Here is an 18,784-nt window from a genome sequence, read left to right as displayed (position 1 = left end):
TGCCCATAACCTGTTAAATGAGATATGTTAAATGAGACATGTTAAATGTATGTGGCGGTCAATATCAGTAAAAGAAGGAAGGTCCACGCGCGGAGACGGATTATCAACGTCTTTATTTTAAGAAGGTTAACACCGGAAAGAAAGAAACATGACTCCTTAAGTGGAGAGTCCTCAAACCAAAGGGGGATAACTCATGATGCTAAGGTTTACTCTCTTAACAAGCAAAATGTAGAATAAGTGACGACGAACGTTCATTTAATGTTGCATGTTCGTATCAGGTTGGGATCGTCAAAATGTAGAATAGAAAGAAAAGGTTTCATTCTAACATTAAAAACAACTTTATTGATTATTTCCATTACTAAGAGTGGGGTGTAAAAAATGAGAGGATTAGTAGTAGAATAAGTCTATGAGTGTGAACGAAGACAAAAGGTTGGAAGAACTGCTCAAGTAGAAAAGTTCATGCATGTATACCGTATTAAAGTCAGGGTCTGGTGGTAGCTAAGTTGGATTATTTATATCCTCGTTGAAGTCAAATTAAAGACCCGAATGAATTCACCAAAAGAGCAGTTTGGGAATTGGTCCGTCACGCGAAGTCTGTTTCCTGAATTATTCATTTATTCAATAATCAAGATATAATATTTATTATTATTATTATTATTATTATTAAGACATAATATTTATTATTTATTATTATTAATAGTGTTACAAAAGATCAGAGCATGACATCGGTTTCGAGTTGTAACGGCTTAATGAAACGAAAGAAAAATGCTTGAATTTTACTTGATTATGTATAAACAGCTTGGCTATTTTATTCCATACTTCATGATGTTTGGTTATTGTTGTAATGATCAGTGGTTTGTCTTTTTCTACTTGCGTTATGTTTATGCGCCTTTTCATATCGATACGTCTGATGTCTCGCTTGATGAGTGACTGTAGTCACTTTGAATAAAATATTATCTCAATTGTGTCAAACATTTGATTATGAGGGAATTGGTATTTTAATCAGAATTGCAAGAAAGCCGTAAATTTATTAATTGCTTTTTTTATAATATCAGAAATAGATATATGATAACAACTATAATCCCCTCTTTCTATTTCCTGTTATTTTTATGGAAATCGTTTCAGACCAGACATGAAGCCATTCGATGTAAGGAGCTAAAAAACACTACTTTAAAGTTAAAAATTAGTCAACGATAAGTATTAAAGGAACAGATTCCGATCCAGCAAGCATAAATTCTTCTTTGTCAGAAACATCTCTCATGTGAGGACCAGAGAACAAAATAAGAGAAGCGAAAATTACTGGACTAGGAAGCGAGGTTTATGGGTTATACCCCTTGCGTATCGTTCATGAATAATGAATATAGGCCTTCTTTGGTATTTTATTAATTGCCCAGCAATAAAATGGTGTTATACAAGTTCTAACTCAATAATGTATGAATTTAGTTAGTACTTCAAGGATTCAAACTCTTTAGAGGTCACAAATTAGTATTGAAATTTATAAGTAAGAATAAAGAAGATAGGTATACTTCTGTATTGTTAACAATAGGGCTGTTTCTGTGGATTGCGTTTCTTGTGAACGGCCTATATAATTTTCTTTTGCATGATATTAGTAATGCTAAACTATATAGTTTTTAAATTTCTTTGTAATATAATTTGTTACTCATTTCCTTTGAAGAGAAAAGTATATATTTTCGGAACACCATGGATAAAGGATACATCCCTTGTTTTGAACATTTGATGATCCAACCAATTTTGTAGATTTTCATTTTTCATCATTTATATTTTCTTGTGTATATATGTGTATAATGTTTTGTTTCACCATGTATAAATGATAAAATGTTTATATATATATATTATATATATATATTTCAGTATTGCCGTGTGATGAAATTAACCCAATCAGAGACGAAAGAGAAGGCTCTTGCTCGACACTCCCAGATGTTCCAAGCAACTCCAGGCTGCACTTTCCGCGCTGCCCTCAACGAGACCTTCATTAAAACATCCAGTCACTCTACTATGCTTCCACGAGTCAGTCCCTACCAGAACTCACTAAAACCACCTTTTGACCGGTCAAAACTTCCACTACCCAAAATTGGTCCATCAGCCACGTCATCATACTGTCCACCGTTACCACCTCTCCTCCCAAGAAACCCTCAAAATGACCCAAAAGACAGATCTATGGCACTGAAAGAAAATGTTCTCTCGCCCGCATCTTCTGTGCCCATTCTGTCGACAACGAAACATGCTGAACAAGCCAAAGATAACACTGCATCGGCATTGGCTTCAGCAGTGACTATGGCGTCGTCCAAGACATTTACAACGATCAGTGTCGCCCAGGGACAAAGTCGGACTATCTCTGCACTCACGGCGGAGAAATCGCAACACGAGTTCGACAAAGATGGCAAAGGACAAACACTGATTACTGATTCTTCAGTGTCGCTATCGGTGGTCAGTTTTTCAGCAACTTCTTCCCCAAAGTTAACCTCAACGACAACAGACCCTCCAAGTCAGAGATCAAATCCAGGAGTTCTAAGGGACCAACATACATCACCGGCAGATGACTCTGTTGGGGACCAGAAGGATATAGAAAAACGAAACCGTCGAAAATTCTACTGGTATGGCAGCCATAAGCTCATAAAACCGATTAAAGATATCCCTCCGCGTTTTCAATTAATGTTGGCCGAGACAAACGCTGAAAAGGCGCGTTGTGAGGGAAGACCGATAATCCTCCGCCAACATGGTGACCAGGTTGACCATTTCAGTACAGCTCCACCAACAGCATTTAATCCAGATGGGCAATGCTTTATACCAAATTTCAGCTATAACCCTTCCAGACTATGTAGTTCTGACTGTTTAATGGAACGAAAAGACATACAAGCTTTAGCAATCAATCCATCAACCAATTCTGCCTTAAACACTTTCAGTGGAGGTGGAAATAATAACGACCCAATGGGTGATATCACGCAGTCCCTATCCCAACAGGTTCCGCCTATGTATACTCTGCACATCTACAGTTCTGCTTGCAATCCCAACACTCCTGGTTCTGCCACTGGGACGAATGCAGCTGGAAATGCGTGTTGTTTACACTTGCCAGCAACTAGCAGCCCTACAGGTGGGTATATGTCAAACCTCCAACAGAATCCCTCCCACCATCCAGCCTCGATAACCTCGCCTCACTTACAACAAACACCTATCTATTTCCCAGCTCAGGGCACCCCATTGCAACCGACTCAACTTCAACCAGCCGCGTCTCCGAGTACATCATATACAACTGGACAGCAAACCTATTCAGCGGTCTTTCCGCCAGGTATGGCTCCAACCCAGACATTTTTGGCAAACCCTGCTTCTGTGGGAAATATGGGTCCTCTTGCAACGACCCCTGTACAGACTTTCCCTCTACAACAATACACACCGTGTGTGACGTATACACAGAATGCTCAGTATACAGTCACAGCCGTACCTCAGTAAAGTTTTAAACCTTGTTTGTAAAACACTGTTTTTCATTGAAAAAATTACTTATTTTATTAGTCGGTGAAAGTCACTAGCGCACGAACAAATCTTATTATTGTGACTATAAAAATGTGGTGGTGGGGAGTAGAAGAGCAAGAACTTCGAAGAAATATCGAGGTCAGAATTATGCGCACAAACTGAATTGTTGAAACTGTCTTCAATCGGAAGTGAATAGAAGAAATATGTCGTGGCAATGAAAAGGGATATAAAAATAACAATGAAAAGTAGACAAAAATGTGGCGGCAATTCAGACCAATAATCACGCAGAATTTTTTATAGAATCTTTTCAAAATATTTATTTATTTTACTATCCATTAGGCACACAAGTCCACAATAATAATAATAATAATAATAATAATAATAATAATAATAATAATAATAATAATAATAATAATAATAATAACCAGTAGCATTAATTTTATTGTCTTATTTTCCTTGGCCAGATATCTGACATTTCCTGGCATAATGCAATCCCAGCCCCCAAGCTTGACAGTCTTGGCGATTGATTTCGTTCAAATTACATTATCTAAGATCTTTGTTAATGATTTCTATCCATGTTTAATCGTATTTCTTCATTTCCTCCTGTTTTCCACCTTAAGGTCTTTGTATTTCTTTCATCTCAAGGTGCATTTTTTAGAGAAGCTATTCAAAACATTTATTTAATATTCTTTAAACACACAAGTTCAAAATCATCATCATTGTCGTCTATTTTATTAGCTCATTGCCATTGGTCAGGGTTCTGACGTTTTCTGGCAGCCTGCAATCCTAATCATCAAGCTTGACGGTCTTGAGGATTGATTCCATTCAAATTTCATTGCCTAAGATTCTTATTAATGACTTGCGTCCAAGTTTTCATAGTTCCTCCGATTTCCATCAGGTCGTCGACCTTAAGATCTCTGCATTTTTTTTCATTCAAAAATCGCCTCTCAATGTGTCTAAACAGTCAGAGCCAACTGATCGTTAAGAGCTTATCGAACTTTGGTATATTCAGCCTCGCCGGTAAAATATAGCAAATATACTTGATCTGATCCAACTCAACATTGTATATTCATCTGATCATTGCGCTGTTATTATGCTGAAGACAAGTGAATGGGGACTGAGGGTGGGGGGGTCCAGCATTAACTTTCGTACATTATAATGATCCTAAAACAACTGTTATCTATCCTCTTCTGGCAGTGTAAAGGATAGTTTGTGGTGTCAGGACTAGCACTAGTTTACAGAACTTAGCTTATAATGATTTTACCTTACCGATGATCCTGCATTTCACAGACTTCATTGCTTCATTTACTTTGTCTACCTGAACTTTCAGAGTTTTTCTATCTAATTTCTTGAACATATCTCTTTCCTTCTACTATAATTTCTTTTAGTCTTTCAACAATCTCTCTAGTTACATCATTTTTTCAACTACCTCATCATCAGTTACTCCATCATTACCAATTACCTTATCCCTTGTTTCCTATCTATTTCCTACCGCTTCAGCTACATATTCCACTTAATTCTCTGCCTTTCCCTCATTAATCTACATACGTCTTTTGTTTGTCGTGTCATTCTCCTTTACTTCTGCGTTCTCCTGGCTTTTTTATGGCCTTGAATTCCAGTTCTGATAATCATCCATTTTCCATATTGCTTTTGCCTGATCCCATACGAACTGTTCAGTTGATTCAAACGTTCCTCATTCTCTCCATTCTTGAAACCTACATTGTCTGTATCGCCTAATAGGCTTTCCATTTTCATCGTAAGGAAGAACTTCATGATTACCTTGTTAATCTTTTTACTCTATTTCATTCTAGCAGTTGCAGAATTATGATTAGGTTCTCGCTGCTGTGTCAAGATACACCTGCCAGGCATAGGCCCTTCACTTTGTGTCCAGTCCCATTTAAAATTTCATTCATAAGAAGTTTACTGAATTTTAGGTTACACGACTACCGGTGTTTTTTTTTTCTTGTTTTTTTTTGTTGTTGTTTGTATTTTGTTGGTTTTTTTTTTTTTTTTTTTTGAGACACCATCTCTAGACAGTAGTGGTTTGAAATCAAAATTTTATTTCTCCTAGATGGTCGGTCTTACTAAACTGTCAAGCATCATCTACTCAGAGCTACTGGTATAAGGCGCCAGTTACTTGCCTGATGCACTCTCTTCTGTCAGTAAAACAGGCCCTCACGTCTTAGTGATTAAGCCACACGAGATGGCCAGGAGTAGGACTAAATTGACAGAAACTATAGATTTGAGAATGCTTTTGGAGTATTTTATAGGAAAGTAGCAGCTCGTCCTCACTTTCACATCCGGCAATATGACAACCATTCAACCTATTATTATTATTATTATTATTATTATTATTATTATTATTATTATTATTATTATTATTATTATTATTATTATTATTATTAATATTATTATATTGGTGATTTTTTTGCTTTGTTTTTTGTGTTTTTTGTACCTTTTTGTTTTGTTTTGTTTTTGTGAAGCGTGTCCGACTTCTGCAGAGAGCTCATGAAGACTGTGCCTCCAAATTGTCTTATTGGTGCTGGGGAGGTGAAGGGTCTGTTTTTCTCTGTTAACTTATTTTCTCTTTTTCCTTTGTTATTACTGTTTTGTAAATTAATACTTCTAAAGAAACAAAAGAACTGCAATACTTGACTTTAATTCAAGCCAGGACTTATTTTTTAATCGCTAATTGAAAGTTAAAAAAAAGCAATTTCAAATAAGTGTCGCACAATTTGTCAAGAAACAAGTTAGCCATTTTGAAATCAATTCATATTGGAATCGGTTATGTTGCTGTCTATGATTAAGTAGATAACCCTGCTTTTATGCTTATTTTGCTCCCATTTGGTTGTTGTTAGGAGAATAGAAAGTGGATCTTGGGTTTACTTTCGTCAACCTCTTAACTTTCGCATTCCTTATTTTGTCCTTTAATTCTCACATTCCATGAGTAATGTTTCTGACAAGGGGGAAAGAGTTGTTATTTTCTGGCTCAGAATAAATCCATCTAATAATTACCGTTTGCTATTTTTTTTTTTTTTTTTTTACTTTGAAGTGAGTTTTTTTAGCTCCTTACATCAAGTGGCTTCATGCCTTGTCTGGAGCGATTTCCATTAAAAAGAGTAAATAAATAGAGAAAGAAAGAGAATATCTTATACAAGACGTTCGATCGTCTCACGTGTTGTGACTAAGATGGCAACATAAGCCTAAGAGCAGTGTTGTCTAGTTAATTGTAAACAACAAACATAGCAACTTCCAATATTAATATTTTTATTTACTATTTCACTTAAAGAAATTATTTTTCAGGTTTTAATCTACCGATTATTATTGTATATTGCAGTTGTACTCAAATGAATGACAGCAAACATCTATGTATTACATAGAAAAATGCGAGCATGAAAAGTAATATGGATAAGATTAAGTTTAGTAAGCAAAAAGACTAGTTGTTAAAACTGGAAAAGAAAAAGACAAGATATTTTAGTAAAAAATGCAATAATTTTATAATTTAAAATATTGCAGCATTAAGATTTTTTTTAATTTATTTTAAAATTATATATTAATGCTAAAATATTTTAACTTATAAAATTATTGCATTTTTTACTAAAATATCTTGTTTTTATTTTCCAGTTTTATCAACTAGTCCTTTTACTTTTCTAAGCTTAATATTAACCATATTACTTTTCATGTTCGCATTTTTCTATGTAATCCATGATTTTTCCAGGCTGTGCTTTAAAATAATATTTTCTTTTTTGCATTCAATATCATACGCATAGTCAACAAACCATAAAAAAATTATTACCAACTTCTTAAATTGACTAAATAAAAAAATCAAATAAAATATGTGATTAAGTAAATAAACAGAAAAAAGGGACAAAAAAGAAAGAAACAGAATTAACGGGTGATGTCGTAAGCGAAATATTACCACCCCTATCACGGCAAAGAGCATCACTTTGCTAAATCTGCCTATATAACCCAAATAAGATGGCATGTGAGCGATACCCTCGCTATGATTTATGAAGGTGTCTACAACGAAAAAGTTGCTATAGTAACCAGCAGCTAATCACAATAAATCGTCTATAAAACGTCAATGTTGAAGAAGTTGCTATGGTAATCAAGAGCCAATCACAAGAAACCGTCTCTCACGTTCCTTACTAATTCTGAGGACTTTTAAACACCAGTAATTTGATTATAACTTTTGTTTTAATGAACAAAAATTGAAAAATTTTTTTTCAGAATATAGCTGAGAAGATAAAAATGAGTGAGCGGTGAAGCTTTAAAGCAGTTCTAAATGAATAAAACTAACACTTAACCATATATTCAAACACGGTGGTGTTTGAATGATATAGTTGTATATGTTTATTTCATTCAGTAGTGAGAAAGAGTGGCGAGTGCACGAGAGTTGATGGAAGCTGATCTCTCTAACACGCTAGCCAGCCGCCTTTTCTGCCGATCTCAATTTTGGCCAGTTAATATAACATTTTTGAACACTGCGTCCATAACTACAATGGCCATTCCGAAATAGCCGACTTATTTTCTGACTAAAAAAAATACGTTTAATTTAATTTAATAACAAAAAAGAATCATCAGGCTTGTTTCTATTTGTTTGTTTCCCCACGAGAACAAGTTAGACACAAGGTTGTTGTTTTTTTTTATTTAGGGAAAATCAAGCTCCCCAAAAAGGATTTGGATTGAAACAAAAATAATAGTTGCCTCACTCTAAAAATACTTCTCTTTCTCTGACCGAGGACAGAATAGGTTGAGTAGCATCAGAATAAATATTACACTTTGTTTCTCGCTAAATGATCACCATGATTGTTTGTAAACAATAAGAAGTCATTTTGAATCGTATTTAACTTACATGGACAACAACCATGTTTTTATTTATTTATTAAATTAAATTAATGGTCCTTTTGTTTGAGAAATGAATGTAATGTGATGAAGTTGAAATAGTGTTGACTAACATTTTTAGTAATTCTCTAAATCTAATACTAATCGATTTTACTATTCAAAGTTATTTTTGAAATATTTAAAACAAGAAAGCAATATCATACTTTAATTAAAGTTTAAAAATAAAAGTCAAGTATTATGGTTATTTTTGTGCTCAAAAACCAAAAGAAAACATTACGTTTAAAATGAGTCAGTTTTATTTATAAGGGAACTGGAAAAGAAATAAATCAAGGTCTTTCTTGAAAAATATAAACAGTTTAGATGTTTTTTTTTTCTAGAAAATAATTTGTTTTGCTATCGTTAATTGATTTTTGTTCTTTATTGATGACTAAGCCAGAGAACGTTCTTTTTACATCAATAAAGAATGAAGATCATTTAATTTTTGCAATTTAAGGGCTCACTGGCCGACACATGTTTTTTTTTCAGAACCAAATTATTTTACCCAACCTCCCATTTAAAAATTCAACTATATTCAATTTACATTCAATTTGATCCATAATCATCAGACACAAATTACGCAAGATTCCCTGCGTTTCTGTTTTTTCTTCGGACCTCTTAAACTTAGCTTGAATTTTTAGACATTTTCTAAATTCCAAATAATGTAACGGATTTTGATAAAAATTGGAATAAGGATTCTAGATATAATATTTAGTATCATTATATATTGATTTTAATATTCATAAGAATGCATAAAAGTGACACAAAGCTGTTCTATTCGGGGAGTTAATTTAACCCGTGCTTGGACGGGTATTCTTAGATTTTATGAGTCGTAAGAGATACTAGTAGTAATTGATAGACAATATAGAATATAGAAACAAGGTAAAGAAACACGTGTGTATACGAGGGAATATATTATTGAATAATGTTTTACGCGAGCAACAACCGTGTTGTCACAATACGAGAATTTAAATGGCATTTTTTTCGCTCATAAATTACTCAAACCTCTTTCAAACTATATATTGTTTGTTTTTTTTTAAGATTTGTATGGCTAGGTCTCCTTCCTCTTACCTATTTGTCAATCTGGTAACAATGGTACTTTTTTTTTAATTCCTATATAATTTTATATACTAACTTGCAAATCACATAATAGTTTTTAAGAGTAATATTTTAATAGTTATTATATTTATTGTTAGTATTATTATTTGATTACTTAATTGTATATGTTATTTTAATTTTATATATTAGTGAAATAGTAACTATAATAATTATTATTTATTTACTTATATATATATATATATATATATATATATATATATATATATATATACGTTTGTAAAAATATATACTTGAAATAGATTCAATAAAGTTTTTTTCTAAATTGACACAATTAATTAAGATCAGTAAAACTGAATTAAAACTTTCCGAGAATATATACCGATAGTAAACATTCCAAAGCTACAGAAGTATTTATTTCACAATCATATTGTTTTTATAGCTGATATGTTGCGTCTTACATGTGTTTCATTGAATAATAGAAATGCACCAAACAAATCTTCAGAGACATATATAAGTTCCTCAAAAAATTACACACTTTTCTCCCTGAATTAAAAAGAAATTATAGTAAAAGAAAATGAGAACCTTTAAAAATCATGAGAGAAAAGAGTCTTACTTATTAAAGGATATATTGAAATCTGCAGCATATAAAAAATACACTTAATTAAGATTACACAAGGAGACTAAATACATAAATAGCGCTGTTTGAATTAATTGTGACGTAACAATATTTCCAAATTTTCGTATTTAGATTTAAAAGCAAAACAAGAATTCACTTAAATAAACCTTAGTTAATCTTATTCGTGGAATATTTATAATAAAGAAACTTAATTTTAATCAGATTAGATTCGCCGTTAAGGATATCACATCTTAAGAGATTACGAAAATAGAAACTACCAAAAATTCCATACAGCTAACGAAAATAATTATGTAAAAGGTTATCCATAGGTACGTACAAAATGAATGCCAATGCTCAAGATGTAAAAACATTTTGACTCCTCCTTTTACTTTTATTCACCAAAAATCAGAACCAATTTTAATGAAATTTTCAGTCTTTATCAAATAATGATCACGAAATATAATGAACACATTATTTTTACTTTAATCTTAGAAAATGTATTATTTTGTTTAAACAAAAAATATCTTTACTAAAGTTATGGTTTTCAGTAGTAAAACAAAATAATGCATGAATTTATTTTTGCTTTTTTATGAAAATAAAGCATCGTAAATTATAGCAATTAAAAAATAATAATTTTACTCGAACATTGCGGAAAAGGCCCCTAAAGTCCGTACTAATGAATTCGATATAACTCTAAGAAAAATTAATTTCTTGAAATACCCATATTATCATTGAATTAAGCATTGTTTATTTAATATATTCACACACACAAAAATATAATTGCAAACAATATTTGTTTTTTTTAATTGCAGGTTTCGCATAATTTTTATATGCAAGATTCTAATCCTTGCTTTAATGAATGTGAAACTTTCGGCGTAAGATAATTTTTATATAATCTTGAAAAATAAAACTTTTTTAAATTTAAAAACAGGAACATAGAAAAATAATTAAATTAAAAAATGGAAAAAATTAGACAAACTTCACGATAGGAATATACGGAGGCACGGCTGGGAGAGAAAAAAAAAGAAAAACAGCACCCTCTAACCTCCCTTTAAACTACCTGACGTAATTTTCAGATAGCCTTTCGACTGTCTGAAATTTTGGGCTTCCGTATAGTCCATTAGACGAGGACTTTGTTTTCTTTCCTTTGAACAAAGCGAGCATCCCTCGCTTTTGAGAGCTAATTAAGCTATTTTTTGTACAAACAAGGTGTTTTTTTTTTTATTTAATTCAATATCTTATAACTTTACTTTGCAAATTATCTTTGAAATAGACCCCGAAAACTAATATTTATCTTTCAAAGGATTTTTACAATGGATTTATTTAACTTCAAAATTTAGCTGAATTAGTTAGCTCGACGTGAAAACATTTTTCATAACGTTTTTTTCACGTGTACAAGTATTTTTTCCTTTTTGAAATTAACTATAGTCCTTAATCTTTCAAATACAATCAAAAATTAGTCAGAGAACTACAAAAAATACATGATAAACCAGCTTTCAAAACTACGTCCCCATATTTTTTTGGACATTTTTGCCCGTGCCTAGTTATCTAAAATATAAATAAACTGAAATTTTTTAACTTGTTACCCTACGAATATTATTAGAATATATTTATATTTTTATTTGACTAACTATTACCAAAACAAGCGTATGATAATTTTTTGTGTTGGTAACATTCACGGTGAAATTAATTTTACCTGTCTGAACGCTAAATAAAAACAAACTATGCAACTTGATTTACAACGAATTATCTCCACCACACCTTCTAAATATATTTATATTTAAAGTACCCAATATGTGTGTGGGGGGGGCTAAGAGTAATAATAACAAAGCGGTAACCCTACACACTACAAAGCTTCCAAAGTGTGATCTCATTACCGTATAGACTGTTGTGTCATGCTCTAAACATTTCTATTTAACCCGCGAATGGTACCCAAAGAAGCATTATATGTGGTTTTAGTTTTTGCAGTTAAAATTGGCATGCCTATGTACCGAACGTATACACATTGCAGTCCAAACTCACAACTCCAAAAGTCAACCTCCTTTTCTGAAAAACAAGCTTTTTATTCAAGCCGCTGCCATACTATTGGCTTTTTATTCAAGCCGCTGCCATATTATTTGTTACCCTACACGATACTTTGCGTGACATGCAAACATATAATTAGGCGCGGACACCATTTTGCTTTTCTTTTATGTCCATAACTGGGCCGTATATGCTACACAAACTCATACAGAAATTTGAGATAAAGATCGTTTTACAAAGAATTCATTCCTTTATCAACTAAAAATATACCCATCTCCTCTGAAGACACCTATAGAAAAAGTTTATTGATAGAATAGGCACTTTTGTGAGGAACATTAGATGAAGAGTTTACAATTGCTGTATAATTGTTTGAATGTTTGATATCTCCACACTCATCGTGATCTTCTTTTAATTTTGAAATTAATGCGCTGAGGACGAGATCTGATATCAATAAAAGCCCATATCGTTTCAGAAACTACTGTGCATAAAATTGTTATGTTGAATTCTTGGAGCGTACGTAAATGATTATTTCATGAATTTATTTACGTTGTATATATATATATATATATATATATATATATATATATATATATAGAGAGAGAGAGAGAGAGAGAGAGAGAGAGGGAGAGGGAGAGAGGGGGAATAATATTAATGACAAAGAAAAGGGGTGATAATCAGTATAATGGATTCATCCGATCACTATAAATACAGCAGCTCTGTAAATAATAAATACTTTCTTTTTTGGAGGAACCAGGACGGATGACATAGGTAAGGAAGACATATTTGATAACATGAAATATATATAGCCTAATTAATCTGGAGCAAAAAATTAGATCCAATATCCAAAATTTTTTTGTTCTTATGTTTAAAAGAAGTAGTGTTTGATCTACACTTTTGGGCAGTCATGATTTAATATACGGTTTTGTATTTAAATTTCGACACAGTGCTTCATGATAAACAATTGATTATCCCTGAAATACCATTAAGATGATTGTAAATTCGTGAAGGCAAATTGATTCAGCATTTGTAGGAAATTAATTGACTTGCTGGTAATATAAATTCCCAAATTAAGGTATTATCGGCCAGATGAATACCTATGAAAATAAAGATTGGTTCTTAAAAATGTGTGGCTTACGGTACCCGTAAATACACTTTTATCGAATGACCATAGTTACATTTTCATCCTTAAACAAAATGGCCTTCACAGTGTGTGTGTGTGTGTGTGTGTGCGTGCGTGCGTGCGTGCGTGCGTGCGTGCGTGCGTGCGTGCGTGTGTGTGTGTGTGTGTGTGTGTGTGTGTGTGTGTGTGTGTGTGTGTGTGTGTGACGTTTAAGATAAATTACTAACAAAACAAGAAAAAAAACTAAAAGATGCTAACATTTTTTCTTGGACGATTTGTTCAAGAAAAAACTAAAATAAACTAAAACTAATGACTTTTTTAATCACCAAAACTATGTAACCCGGTAACTAAGTTTTATTTTTCAAAATTATCACACACTTCGTTTGGTTTTCTTATATATTTTGGACAAGATTGATTACTGATCTTAAATTGTATTTTTTGTTCTACTCTCCAATACAAACGAAAAGATTTAGTAGCAAGGGAGATATTAGGTTGTTGTTTGTCGAACGTTGTAAAAATGTTAAAATAAAGTGTAGAGAAGGTACACAAGACAATGATAAATGATAATATATGTATTAAATTATCATACAAAAATGTCTTTACAAATCTAAGTATATTTGCGGCTTAATTAAAAGACTAATTATTGACGAATCTGTCCCTTTAACGTCCGGGTCGACTCCCAAAAATGCATTCAATTTAAATGGAGGTTAATTCAAAATGAGAAAGTCCCTTAGCGTCTTTACCGGGTGGAAATTGTCTGTTTATTGGTGAAACGAAATTGTCTTGCCGAATCAGATCGGATTATTTTAGAATGAGGTAATTTATTGTCACAATTGACAAAGGGAAGTAATTATCTTAAGAGAAAAACAAGAATAACATTTTTTATAAAATGTTTTTTTCTGTTTATGTGTCCTTTTCCTAGCTATGTCCATGTGTTTTCATAAGCTATACCTTTGGTCAGTCTCAAAAATCGCCCATGTAGCTGCTTTTCTTCCCATTATTATTATCATTATTTATTCCATTAACTTCACAGTGTTGTGATTTTTTATGTCGTTTTTTTTTTTTCTCAAGAGCGCGCTTTTACACCAAAACTAGTGAGGATAGTCCAAGAGTCAATTAGATGGAAAGCACCTGGCGTATAATGTTTGCTGAACCAAGCAAAGCTCACTTCTGGAGTACGGTGATGTATCTGATTCCCAACGAATGAGCCAAGCGCACCTATGATTATTGGCACGATGGAAGCTTTCTTATTTCACAATCAAGCAATCCCAACCCTCAGTTTCTGATAGTTCTGTAATTTCTCACTCTTCTTGCCTGTTAAGTTGATGCTGTCTGGACAAGCCACATCAATAATTTGGCAGTCATTGGTCTTTTTGTTTACAACTACAATATCCGGTTTCCTGTGAGATATCTCTCGGTCACACTGGATCATGAAATCCAAATTTTCACTACCCCTTCTGAGTGATGTTGGTATCATTTGTTCGTCACTTTGATTCCAAACTTTTGGCACAAACTCCAGTGCAGGTTTGTACAAACTTTGTCATGGCGACATTTGTACTCTTTGTGAGCAAGAATAGAACACGCACTAACAATGTTTGACACTGTTTCAAGAGATATACCACACAACCTGTACTTATCAGAAAAGTGCTTCCCATAGATGTTTTTATTTATTTCATTTGTATTTAGTGCTTGTTCCTGAGCAACAAATTTAAGATTTTCTGTTTCGTTTTTCAAGCCGCCTTTAGAAAGAAAATTTCACGTGTCCTAACATTTTTGCGCCTTAGTATCTTACTCAAACTGACCACGAAGTTTCATTCTTACCAACTTGGTCAACTTTTCTGCTTCGATTCTTTCCTGTACCTCTGCTTTTTTTCCAACAAATCTTTATCTAATTCTTCCTCTTTCGCCACTGCTGCGAGTAACACTTCATGACTGATATCCAAGTAGTGGTAAACACTTCTAAGCTCTCCCTCAACACGTTATTCAATCGCAATCAGCCCTCTTCTTCCTTTCTTCTTTGTGCTATATAGCCTAAGCATATTAGAATTTGCGTGAAGTGCTCCATACTTGACTAAGAGTTTCCGTGTGTCTCTATCCAGCTTTTCATTTGTTCTTGTGTCCATCCTACAAAAACTGCACTGTATCGATTTACAGAAATCACCCATGAATTGATGGTTATAAAAAGATTCCTACTATTCAGTGTAGATTTCAGGAGCAGTTTGAGTCTCCTCATTTACACCTCTTTCATCTGCTCTTTTATTTCATTGCAAAGCATCTTATAAAGTTCAAGCACCCTAAGTACTTGTAACCGTCTGCATCAGGATCTCCTACTCTTTTAATATTTAGCAAAATGATGCCTTTCATGGCTCCTCTCTTCCTTCGTTTAAGACTAATCAACATTTAGAAATTCCAAACTCCATATTTATGTCTTCACTCCACTGCTGTGCGGTTTGAACCAGAGAGTTAATTTCCTTTTCTGTTTTGCCAAACAATTTCAGATCATACATAACTGTGGTTGATCTTCGGTCCATTCTTCTCCAGTTGGTATCCCATCTTTGTCTCTCTTAGTACATGTGTCATTGGTATGAGTGCTATTATGAATAGTAGTGGTAAAAAGGAATTTCCTTGGAAGATACTGCGTCTTATGTTGACTGTCCATAATAGTTTCCACACTGAAAAAAGGTTGGTTTTTCAACTGCTCATACTTTTCCCTATGAACTCAGTTATATTTTCAACCACCCCTACCATTTTCAACGTCCTGAGTACCCAGGAATGCGGCACCATATCATAAGTTTTCTTTTTATCTATCCATACTACATTCAAGTGTGTTTTTTTTCTTTTTACATTTCTTTAAAATACATTTATCAATCGATAGTTGGTCTTTTGTTCCTAAACACCTTTTCCTCCCGCCTTTTTGTTCCACTGGTAGTGAACCATTTACTTCCAGGTGGTCATATACTTTTGAACTGATTATCTCTGTCAGTGTCTTCCAAAGCAAATTCAAGCGAGTAATTGGTCTATAATTTTCAGCATCTGGCCCTTTAGCAAGATGTTTCATTATTAAAATAGTCCTTCTCGCTACAAACCATCCTGGTTTCACACAATTATGACACAATTATCCAGAGAAACAGCAAGCCTTTCATTGATTCCTGTGAAAGATCGCAACCAGTACCCATGAATTCCATCCGGGTATTTTCCACTTAGGCATGAACTTCATTTTTTTTTTCTCAAATCTTCAATAACGTCTCTGACATCTGTATGCTCTCTAGTGATATCCTTTTGTTTATGCCTTTCCAGTTTTTAACATACACTAGCGATCTAGTAAGCATCAACCTTGTGGGAAGTCTCTCTTGACCATGTACTTAAGACTTTGTAGCTTCTTGAGGGTTAGGAGCTACTGTTTTGGTTTCACCTCCTTCCAGATTTCTAAAGAATCTTGACTGGTTAGTTCTGAATAATTTGTTGTCGTAAAACTACTGAATTCTGTTATTATAACTCTTAATCTTGAAAGCTTTTGCCATAATATGCTGCTTTATCTCTTCCATAGTGGTATTAAACCCCTTGGCTTTCAGTTTGTATCTTCTATCCAGTTCTTCTTTTTCTCCTTGTTTGCATTTTTTCACTCTCCTTTAAACCATGCCTGAATTCGACCGAAATTATTCCTTAATCTCTTCAGGTTACCTTCCATTCTCCTTCTTCAAGATGGTTCTGTTTTCTGTTTCATTTTTGGTTCTTTCGCCCCTACCATCTCACCAACCAATACAGCCCGTCTGCAAAACGTCTCTGACATCTGTATGCTCTCTAGTGACACCTTATTCATTATGCTGTTTACCTTGAATTTGTTTGGTCAACATTCTTGAAATTAAAAATCTTTCTTCACTACTTCTCATTAATTTTTTCAGTCTATTCAGCAAATTTAATTCATCATCTGTTATTTCCGTACTGGAGATCTCACTATTATTAAGTAAGCTCTCCCTCTCCTTTTGACCTATATCATTATCTATCATTCGCATAGTGTCATTTCTACTTTCTTCTTCTATGTCTTGGCACACTTGAGACATTTCTGGAAGTGTTTTAACAGAATCAGATTCGAGCAAGATTTCAGCATAGTCAATGCCACCAGCTAATGCACTATATGAGTAGATGTTTACTATTCACCTTTTGATCGATTCTGTTTCAACTAGCGTAAACCATCCTCTAAGTATTGTTCTTATTTGATTCATCAGCTTATTTTCCGTCATCTCAAATATACCTCCTTTTTCCCAGTAATTCAATGCCACCTTTCCATCCAATATGCATGATCATTTCGCTCTCAGTTTGCATTCCACTGCAAACTTGTGTTCTTCCTTGTTCCACATTCTTTTCGCACCAACAGATCTCTTCGACGATTTTCTATCATTGTAATAATTGACTATCTTTGATTTGGACAAACTCGATACTCCAGTGACAGAAGTGCTGCCCAGTTGAACTTCTGACCGGAAGGCTCGGAGTCCTGCACGAAAGGTGCACTCCTCCCCAGATTTAATTCATTTGTATGTGTATTCATCATGAGAATGAGTTGTATTTGTAGAGGTTCCTTCCTCGATATTTTTATTGAGACAACATCTCTAAATGACTGCCAATCAAGGCTAAAGAGCGCTTCACCTGCCCATAGAACCTTGTTATGTGGGGGTTGTGTTTATGGTTGCAACCAACCAGTATTTTTATCGAGATACAAGCTCTAGAAAAATTGTCGGCCAAGACGCAGAACTCTTTCTATCAACCCATTATTATTATTATTATTATTATTATTATTATTATTATTATTATTATTATTATTATTATTATTATTATTATTATTATTATACTCACTTGGATGTCTCACAACTGTTATCATCTCTGATCGCTCACTGGTATCAATAAAACAATGAATAAAATTTTATGACTTATGAGGGGGGGTGATGACAAGTGTTTATTGATATTCGATTTGGAGACGACCATGTTGTAGCCCTCAGTAAAGCAATTTGTGGCAACTTGTTCCACAGATGTGCTGTTCTTAGAAAGAAACTTTGTTGATGAAAATTCTGTTTGATGTTAGGCATACGGAATAAGAGAGAAAAGACGTTTACACCGATGATAATAAGACGAGTCCTTGCTGTGAAAGGTTTACTAGGAGGAATTATAGATTGGAACTTACTCAAGCACTTTACATGGAAATAACCATGGAGTAGAGAAAGACTAGCAATATTTTTCTAATTTTGCAATCAGAATACACACATGCATGTTTTTACCTGATAAATATTTTTAAAAAATAAATGATAATTTTATATCAGGAGATTAAAAATAAAATTTAAGATCAATAATTAATTTAATAAAATAATATGCTTGAAAACAAAGCGAAATGGGTTAGGTTTTTCAACGACTAATGTATACAGAGAGTCTGTAAACTTGATAGCATAACTTTAGGATTATATATATATATATATATATATATATATATATATATATATATATATATATATATATATATATATTATCGTCTAGGAACGCTTGGTTTCCCATTTATGGGCCACTGAAACAAATACTGATCAACATCTTTATTGTTCTTTATTGTTCAC

At 33.2% G+C, this 18,784-nt stretch overlaps 1 protein-coding gene across 2 annotated transcripts in view; it reads left to right on the top strand.

The window, feature by feature from the left end:
* Positions 1–3,745, top strand: part of LOC145265643 (uncharacterized) — an 86,954-nt gene extending 83,209 nt beyond the window's left edge. Inside the window, exon 2 of one of the 2 annotated variants that reach the window (XM_080121710.1) lies at positions 1,873–3,745. In XM_080121710.1, coding sequence (XP_079977836.1) covers positions 1,873–3,468 — 1,596 coding nt within the window. In that variant the 3' untranslated portion in view covers positions 3,469–3,745. The remainder of the gene's footprint in view (positions 1–1,872) is intronic. The other variant, XM_080121711.1, reaches the window with a different exon arrangement.
* Positions 3,746–18,784: the final 15,039 nt, after the last annotated feature.

The sequence above is a fragment of the Euprymna scolopes genome, chromosome 40 (assembly GCF_053919585.1).
Source record: "Euprymna scolopes isolate OS-2025 chromosome 40, ASM5391958v1, whole genome shotgun sequence".
Classification (NCBI taxonomy): domain Eukaryota; kingdom Metazoa; phylum Mollusca; class Cephalopoda; order Sepiida; family Sepiolidae; genus Euprymna; species Euprymna scolopes.
This window is presented reverse-complemented; position numbering and strand designations above follow the sequence as displayed.